Source organism: Phyllostomus hastatus, unplaced genomic scaffold (genome assembly GCF_019186645.2).
Source record: "Phyllostomus hastatus isolate PE091 unplaced genomic scaffold, TTU_PhHast_1.1 phas_scaffold_317, whole genome shotgun sequence".
Classification (NCBI taxonomy): Eukaryota; Metazoa; Chordata; class Mammalia; order Chiroptera; family Phyllostomidae; genus Phyllostomus; species Phyllostomus hastatus.
The window spans coordinates 1386318-1395555 of record NW_025334023.1 but is presented as its reverse complement, the minus strand read 5'-3'; the positions used below and the strand labels follow the sequence as shown (position 1 = coordinate 1395555).

At 49.2% G+C, this 9238-nt stretch overlaps 2 protein-coding genes across 2 annotated transcripts in view; both read right to left on the bottom strand.

Annotated features, from left to right (window-relative positions):
• The window catches only part of LOC123805426 (folate receptor beta-like), a 39975-nt gene that overhangs the window by 22934 nt on the left and 7803 nt on the right, over nt 1-9238 (bottom strand). The gene's annotated exons all lie outside the window — the stretch shown is intronic.
• FOLR1 (folate receptor alpha) lies at nt 2052-8237 on the bottom strand. Its single transcript, XM_045817990.1, has 5 exons — nt 8100-8237; nt 5224-5384; nt 2839-3027; nt 2575-2710; nt 2052-2438 (listed from the first exon to the last, which is right to left on the bottom strand). The coding sequence occupies exons 2-5, from the start codon at nt 5374-5376 to the stop codon at nt 2158-2160; spliced, it is 759 nt and encodes a 252-aa protein (XP_045673946.1). The 5' UTR covers nt 5377-5384; nt 8100-8237; the 3' UTR covers nt 2052-2157.

The following is a 9238-nucleotide window of genomic DNA, read 5'->3' as shown; positions in this document are numbered from 1 at the left end:
ACGTCTATGATCCGTTTTGAGTTGAGTTTGTGTGTGACGTGAGATGAAGGTCTATGTGCATCTTCTTTCACGTGGGCAATCAATTGTCCCCGTTCATCGTCGGGCAGACAGTCCTTTCCCCCAGTGAGTTGCCTTAGCAACTTTGTCAAAAATCAATTAAATATAAATACAAGGACTTATTTCTGGCTCTGATTCCGTTCCATTATTCTATGTATTTCCCTTATGCCAGGGCTACTGCTCTGGACCTTGATATGAAAAATTAATACTTTCTGTAAGCTAATGACTTCTAAGAACTTGAGGATGGCAGCTACAGAAGAGGGTTCCGAGAAGTATTTTCTATACATGGGTCACAAACAGCAAACTAGGCTTTTGTTATGTTGGACTGAGATAATTATAATCTTAAATTTCACTAATTCTATACATCTGTAAACAAGTCATACCTGTAAATAGTGCCACTGGTTCTATAGAGAATATGACACATCAGTGGGCCTTGTTCACAAGACTGTTTAGGGTGGTAGCCAGTGAATTTCTCCACTTTTCATGTTGTTAGAGTTGGTCCTCCTTATTACCATGACCAAACAGAAAAAATAAATGTTTTAATCCTCACCCAAGGATATGCTTAGTGATTTGAGAGAGAGAGAGAGAGAGAGAGAGGAATGGGGGCAGGGAGAGAGGGAGAAACATCGGTATGACATAGAAACACCCATCCATTGCCTCCCACACACGCCCTGACCAGGATTGAGCCTGCAAACTTGTGGTGTACAGGGAAACGTTTTCATCAATGGAGCCACCCGGCCAGAGCAAAAAAAAAAAATGTAAATATGACCATGCCAGAAATACACTGACCACAGCAAAAGAGTCTTTGTAGTAGTCATCAGTTCTGTTAACAAATATTCTTATGTGTGTGTGTGTGTGTATGTGTGTGTGTGTGTGTGTATCTGGATTATAAAATGTTGACAAATATTCTGACTCCCCTCTCCTTCCAGCCACCTGTAGACTTACATTTCCCTGGCCTTCTTGAAGTTAGTCATGATCATAACAGGAACTGGCCAACAATATAAGTGATGGGTGGGAGTTTTAAGAGCCCGTATGGAATTCATTCACCAGGTTCCTTCTCCCTGCCTGTGGAAGTGTGTGATGAGATGGAGCCCCCGCCACCCTGGTTCGCTGAGTGCCAAGCAGAGGCCCCCTGACAACCCACTTTAATCACTGTAGCTTGAGCAAGAAATACCTGATAGTTGTGTTAAGCCACTGAGATTTCAGACGGTACTGTAACATAACGCCATTTAGTACAACTGCTACAAACTGTACTTAATGTGAGATCACTGCCTAAAAATCTGTCACATCCCTGGTCTGGAAGCTGTTCTAGGAGTCTAGGTTTGGGATCCAGTCCTAGCTCTGCCAGAACAGCTCAGGCCCAGCTCCTCTGCCCACGTGTGGGTCCAGTATCCCTTCAAGATGCACGCATTTACCCTCCACACTGGGGAAAGAGCTTGTTCTCAAGAGCCAGATTGCCTGGAGTGCAATCCCAGCTCTATGCAGAGGATAATGCTTTGGCCATGCTCCTGAATGTATGTGCCGGTCTTCACATACGTAAAATACAGACAACAGTGTCTACACCCTGTGGGAATAAGTCCAAAGCATTTAGGACACTGCCTGGCAGGTAGTGCTTTGAGGGCACTAGCTAGAGTGGGGCAGGGCTCTTGTTGGACCCTTCACTTCTTTCCAGGCAGCCATCCAGAACGTGCTGGGCACTGCCATTCCTCTCCCTTCTCCTGGACAGCTGAGCACAGGGCAGAATAGTCATTCCCAGGAGGCTTGCCTCCAATTCCAATGATAAAGCCCTGGGTCTAACTCTAGATCAGAGCTGAAGCGAAAAATGAAGCTGAAAGCTATAAATATGTCCTCAGTTAGAAGAATAATTCAGTATCTGAAAAATTCATAGCAAGTATCAGAGCTGGGAACTGACCAGGTCTCACTGGCCTCAGTCAATGGACAGTAGGACGCAACAGTCACATTCCCATTCACACCCAAACAGTTTGCAAGACACATGCGGGATAGCTGGTTTATTCAAGCTGTGGACAGTTTCCAGCATGGGAGCTGAGCTGTGGGGCTGAACTGGGCAGGGGTGTCCAGGTATCAGAAAGTAAAAGGATCTCAGCTGAGCACTAGGAACAACATTAGGGCCAGGCCACACAGGCCAGGCCAGACCCTATGGAGCCCAGCTCCATTCATGGCCTCAGCATAGAACCTTGCCACCTCCTCATTGGGGTTGCCCTGGGCCGGGTCGAACCACATCTGGATGCAGCGGCCACTCCCTCGGCTGTAGTTGCTGACTTTGTAGGAGTGACTCCAGATTTCATTGCACAGAGCAGCAGGCGTGGGGAAGTAGAAATGAAAGGGGTGGCAGGCGTCCTTCACCGGGCACTCATTAAGCCCTGTTGAGGATGGAAGGCCTTTAGCACTGGGCTCAGAACCATGTCTTCTGCTGGCCTTACAACTACCCCTCATACACCTGTTCACCCCCACCCTCCACCTTCCCATTCCTCCCTCCCCACACGCCCAGGCCCTCACCAGAGGTCCAGTTCCAGCCCTTGTGCCAGTTGGCCTTGCAGGTGTAGGAGGTGCGGCAGTCTCTCCACCAGCTCTCACAGTCCTCTTTGCACAGGGGCACGTTCAGGATGCGCTCTTTGCGCCAGCTCTGGTTCACCTGGGACATGTGTGGAGGGGAAAAGGCCTCAGACTCAGGATTCTCAGTGCACAGCCCTAAATAGTCCCAGAGGTGGAGAGGCAGAGTGAGGAGATGTCTGGGGAGCAGCTGTGGGGAGGGCACCACACCTGCTGGATCCAGGGCCCCAGGTTGGGGGAGCACTCATACAGGCAGGTGTCCTGGATGAAGTGGCGCTTGCAGATGGGTTCCAAGGGTCCGCAGTGGTCCCAGTTGAATCTGTACAGGTAGGACACATCCTTGTGGGCTTCCTGGCTGGTGTTGACAGAACAGCAGGCGTTCTTCTTCCAGGGACTGCACTGCGTGGGGAAGACACAGGACTAAGTTCCAGGCCCAGCACAGAATACAGTCATACCTCAGTACTCGTTGGCTTCAGAACTCTTCAAACCCTGTACTCATCACACTTTGATGAGAAAAAAATGCTTCAACACTCAGCAATTGCTCATACTTGGTAGAACATGTATGAGTCATGATTCCACCCCGCAAGGGAAACTGCTTCATTGTTAGGTACCAGTAGGTTTTGGTGATTGTCACAGAATTTCAGAACAAATTAACAAGTACAGAGGTACAACTGTATCTGCAAGGCACCTTCTCCTCTTGGAGTCCTTAGTCCCCCAGTGCAGTCTTTCAGGGAAATACTGAAAATGCTGTTAGGGGGCCCTCTTTTGGGGAGACTCAGTCATTACAAAATTGATTAATTCAAATCTTTATTGAGCTGCTACTTACTCTAAATGGGGCATTTTTCTAGGAACTGGGGACACAGCCATGAACACTTCTCACAGGATAATTGCTTTGGGGGGAAAAAAACTGAAGCAGGGTAAAGGGATGAGGATTTGCAATTTTTAGAATGGTCCAATCCAGCCCCATTGAGAAGGTGACAAAGACCATGAGGTAAGGAAGCAAACTGAATAAATTTTAATCCCAGAATAGCTGGAATTACATAAATGCTCAATACATTTTTAAAAGATTTTATTTACTTATTTTTAGAGAGAGGGGAAAGAGGGAGAAAGAGAGGAGAGAAACATGAATGTGTGGTTGCCTCTTGTGCATCCCCCCAAGGACCTGGCCCACCACCCAGGCATGTGCCCTGACTGGGAATCAAACCAGCGACCTTTCAGTTCACAGGCCTATGTTCAGTCCACTGAGCCACACCAGCCAGGGCACATTATTATTGAATGAAGCGAAGCCAATGGCTTAGAATTTAGTACAAAATAAAATAATAAAATGTACACACTTTAAAATATATATATAGGCTGCACCCTGACCGGTATAGCTCAGTTAGTTAGGCATCATCCCCCAGAGTAAAAGGTCTTCGTTTCGATTCCTGGTGGGAGCACATGTCTGGGTTGCGGCCCAATGTTTCTCTCCCTTTCTCTCCCTCCCTCCCCTTCTCTATGAGAATAAATAAATAAAATCTTTGAAAATATAAAACTATAAAACTAAAATAAAATATGTATAGGCTGAAGAAGTTAAAGTCACTACTGCTGGAAGTACCCGAGCCACACCACTGCCGGTCGGTCCACACTGGCAGTCGGGGCTCAGTGAGGCTGAACCAGCACAGACACAGCACCGAGATAACTCCCTGCTAATGAGACCAAAATGAACATTTACATGTTGGCAGGCATATTACAAATGCCTTCCTTTTGTTTTTCATTTATAATCTTGGCATCATATTGATTATTTTAATGTTTAGATAGGTGTAGGTTATTAAAGGGCTTGTGGCAAAATAATTGTCATAAGTAGGAGGCCTCAGGCCCAGTGGGGCGGAGGACCCCAGCTGGAGGCACAAATGTTTGCTAGATGCATGCACCACACTGCCCTGCCCGCAGCCTCAGGGCTGGGAGATCTGCTTTTCTTGAGCTGTTCGGGGCTGGCAGAAAAGAAGTCACCTTGTGCAGTGTGCACGTTCTCCTCCCAGTCCCAGGAAGAGGTAACTCCTGGTCTACACTGAAATCAACAGGAACCCCGGTAGCAGTCTGTCCAGTGTTGTTTCCCAGGCCCCTGGCTGGGCCTGCTTCCCCACGCGTAGGAGACAGAAACCCAACAGCCAAGAAGCTAAGCTGTTAGCATTGCTCTGGCAATACCGGCACTGTTTATGTTAAACACACGGTTGCCCAGATTAGGGTTTTTTCTAGTTTTTTTAAATAAAGAGGTTTCTCAGATTTTTATTCTGATGACACAAACCACGTGGGGAAGAACACATTACAACTGACAACACGGAGAGTGAGATGTGGGCCGGGAAACATGGGGAACGGGTGCCCACCGTCCCTGGGATGTGCCCTGGAAGTCTTGGGTTTCCTTCCAGGGCTCCCAAGTACACTGAGTGCCTCCTTGAAGTCCCCCAGAGGTCCCATGGAGTGGAGTTTAAGAAGCAACACTGTAGGCCAAGGTCTGTCTCCTCAGGTAGGGAGAGGGGTTAACATTTCATCTCCGCCTTTTTCTTCCTGAGTCAGTTCCTCCCCACCCCAGACCGCTCCTCCTTGACCTGGGCCCACCTGCTCGTGCAGCTTGTCCTCTGGGCTTGGCTTTTCCTTGTGGTGCTTGGCGTCCATGCAGACGTTGAGAAGCTCAGCCCCAGGCCAGGCTGCCCATACTGCAGTCCCCCACACCAGAAGGAGCAACAGCTGTGTTGTCACTGTTAAGGCCATGTTAGTCCCTGAAGGAAGAGCTGTGGTCAGAGGCATCAAGGAAAGTAAAGGTGGGGCTTCAGGTTGTAGGAATAGATCCGGGTGGGCGGAGCCTTGAGGAAGCCCCAGGGCAGTTTACACCCCACCCCCACACCTCAGTCTTCCCAGCCTCAGTGAGTGGTGGGAGCAGACACCACCTCCTGGGACCTTCAGCGGCAGGGGCCTCGCTGATTTCTCTACTTGATCATGAGGATCAAGTGATACAATTAAGGTGGGGTTTGGGCAAAATGCAAAAATAGCCAGGAAATTGCCATACATCAACTATCTCTTGTTCAAAATTCTTGGAGGCAAATGTTTCAGAGTTTAAAATTTTATGATTTTATAAAAGGTAACACAAGCACTCAACATGCACTCAACAATCAGACACACACTCTGTGGTGAAACAGTTACACCGGTGGGATAAATAAAAACTGTAAGAGCCCTGGCTAGGTGATTCGGTTGGTTGGAGTGTTGTCCCATACACCAAAAGGTTGCAGGTTTGATCCCCCAGTCAGGGCATGTATCCATGTTTCTCTCACATCGATCTTTCTCTAAAATCAATAAATATATCCATGGGTGAGGACTAAAACAAACACTGTATTAATTTCAGGTCAGATTTTGACACCAAAAACCTTTGTGCAAAAGTTTACAATATCTTACTTTTGGAGTTCCAGATAAATTGCAGACCCATGTTTGTTTGTTTGTTTGTTTGTTTGTTTGTTGCCCTCATTACCATTCTATTTATTTACTTACTTACTTAGTCATTTGTTTTAAAAAGCCTTGGTTCCAGCTCTTCCCAGCCTTATCATTTGCTCTCTCCCAGAACCCATGTGGCCTGGGCAAACCCATGTCACAGGGCACAGAGGCTTGGTGGGTGGGCAGTGACAGACAGTTGGACAGCCCCTGGGGCCTTGGGAGGCTTCTGAGCCCTCTGCCCCAGAGCTGGCCTCTGCACAGCCATCAAAGCACCTCAATCCTCTGACCTCAGACACTGAGCTTTGCAAGGTAACTGTTCCCTCAGCCCACTGGGAAGCAGGTGCCTGGCTCTCTTGAAACACCCACTTGCCACAGTTCTAAAAGCCCGTGCGCCCCCTGCTCACAGAGTTGCCTGTCTCCACATTGCCCCTGTCTTCTGTAGAACTCAGGCGTCTCGCCTGGGCCTCATGGATAGGACCTGCACTGAGCAGGGTCCAGGCTGACTGCCCAGCAGGGCTGCGGAAGCCTGGAACTGAATTCCCACCCAGCTCTCCTCCTTCTCCTCCTCACCCCCTCCTCACCTCCATCCACCTAAGAAACATCTGAACCTGTAGATAATTTTATGAGTTAATTTCACTCAAACAGAGGATAGGGCTGGAAGCAAGATTTCAACAGACTAAAAAAAAATGCTCTGAAAAAATAACAGTTTGCAGTCTCGTTTAAGTTTAAGTTACGGTTAAGGAGGGAAGGTGGGAGAAAGCAAAGTGGGATCAGATTACCTCTTGCAAGGTTTAGAAGGGGCACCTGAAAGGGCTGTCAGGTGTAATTGGAAGAAGGGGGCTGAAAGGGGGCATTCCAAAGGGTGTTCATCTAGATACACAGAAACCATGGACAGGTTTGCTTAAGGCAAAGATATCCTCTTAGTAAAGAAGTTGTGTGTGCCTGGGGTGTGACTAACCCACAATGACCTGCCTAGTTAGGAATTTATCATATCACCCTGCGAGGTGATTTTCTACAGAAACCCCCTTTTTTGTCCACACCCCATCCACTTCCATAATTCGTTTGTTGCTTCTCTGTTCATTCCAGTGTTCATTTATTCTATCATTTGCTAAGTCATTCATTCCAGGACCCAATCTAGACAGCAAGGTGATTCCTCGGGGGGGAAAAAAGTCTGGCGGTTTAGAGCACAGGGTTTCCGATCAGCCTGTCCACAGTCCCGGCCCTCACACTCACCTCCTACTTGACCTTGGGGGAAAATACCTCAAATTATCTTGAGGCTTAATTTTCTCGTCTGAGGATTAAATGTGTGTTTGGGGAGCGGAGGAGGGCAACGGATGACAGTCGGCTGGGCACAGACTGAAGAGTCAGCCGGGAACATTTGGAGGGATGTGCCCCAAGTCGCAGAGCAGGGACCACCCAGGTCTGACTCTGGGACCCTCAAATCTGGAGCGCTTTCCATGTTTGTCCCCTGTACCTTCTCTGTGCTGAGGCTCTCATGGGGGCAATGGATGCAGAGCACGGGGGTCCTGGGTTGGGGCCTGAGAAAGCCCTTTCCCTGGGTTCCGCTGGATCCCACCTGGTCAGTCAGCAGTTCTTGGCTGCTTTCTAGAGCCAGCGGTCTCTTCCTCTCTGTGCCACCCACGTCACTCTACACGCCCCTCTCCCCGCTTTCCTAAGCTCAGCTTCAGATCTTGGACTAGGTGCAGCCCCACCACCACCCATAACCACCACCCTCAACACACGCACCCCCACCCCCAGGGCCCCAGACTTAACATACTCAGAACTCAGGGCTGTGCTGAAAGGCAAGAGCCCTGGGTTCTGGTTCAGGGACAGGTACCAACTTGTAGTTTAACCTTAGGCAGGCCGTGCTCTGCTCTGGCCTCAGCTTCCACTTCTGAATTCTCTGCACTTGAGGCAAAGCGGGCCCTCCCAGTTCAGAAAATCCTTTAACACGTGCTGGGAGTACCACAGGGCTTGTTGCCTGTGATGAGGGGTGGGGAGTGGCATACCTGGGAGTGGAGGTGGCTCTCTGTAGCTCAGGCTTCTGCTCAGCTCCACAGTTCCTTTCCCCCTCCTCCCACCCCGCCTTACTTCAGGAATGGCTGTGGTTTAGTGGCCTAGGAGACGGGCATTTGGTCAGACAGTGGGAATGTGGCCCAGGAGTGGAGCCTGGGATCGGGCGAAGGCCACTCAGCAGTTAATTATTGCATGTGGTCACAAGACAGGCCTCCATGGGAGGGGGCAAATTAATAGTGTGAGCCTAATAATAATAATAATTAATAATAATAGTAATAATATGGGCCTAAGGCCATCTCCAAGCTCCTCTTACCCATTTTCTCCACAAAACTCAGGTCCAATAAAACCTTACAGTGTGAGTTTCTGGATCCTTTCAAATAATCAGGTCCACTTCCAACATCCCTGTCCTGTGATACAGGTAAGAATGAGACTCAGGGAATCGAGACAGAGCCAACTGTGGGGCAAGAGCTGGAGCACAGGCTTCTGAGCTCCCACCTGTAAAGAGCAAAGAGCTCCTGTGTCCCCAACTTACAGAGCCACCAACTCCTTTAACCTCATCAGCCCCAGGCGTCACTCACCTCCAGCTGCAAAATCGAAGACATTCATTGGCTTGATGACCAACCAGAGCCTTGTTCGTTCCAAGATTCCAGTTCTCCTGTCATCTCCTACTCACCCACCCACCTACACAGTTATGCGTTCTACAGCATCTAAGAGTCTGGTCTGATTTAGACTCCCACCCCAGCTAAGGACAGAAACCTTCCTTTTTTCACCCCCTGAGACTGGGCTGACACCACTGGTGAGAGGAAGGGAAAGGGGAACAGCAGATTCGGGCAGAAGAAAACGCTGAGCTTACTCTTGTGGAGGGGCTTGTGTGTGACCCAAGGGAAGGTGGTGGCAGACGTGGGAGCCATCAGCCTGTGGATGGCAGCAGAAGGTTAGGAAAGATGGGGCCCCAACACCCTCCAGAAGAGCACAGGACTGGGCCCCTGGAGCAGAAGGGGGCTGGAGAATCAGAGGAGGCAGCTGGATCACTGGAGGAAGATCAGTCAAGAAAGAAGGCCCTAAAGGGTTTGCAAAGAAATGGCCTCCCAGCTCACGTCCTGCTCATGCTTGCTGTCTCTCTCTCTCTCTC

Coding starts and splice junctions, on each gene's coding strand:
- FOLR1 (XM_045817990.1), bottom strand. CDS start 5,376: ATGGCCTTAACAGTGACAACACAGCTGTTGCTCCTTCTGGTGTGGGGG. Junction 3,028..5,223: donor AGGACAAGCTGCACGAGCAG/GTGGGCCCAGGT, acceptor TTCCCCACGCAG/TGCAGTCCCTGGAAGAAGAA. Junction 2,439..2,574: donor GGGCTGGAACTGGACCTCTG/GTGAGGGCCTGG, acceptor CATCCTCAACAG/GGCTTAATGAGTGCCCGGTG.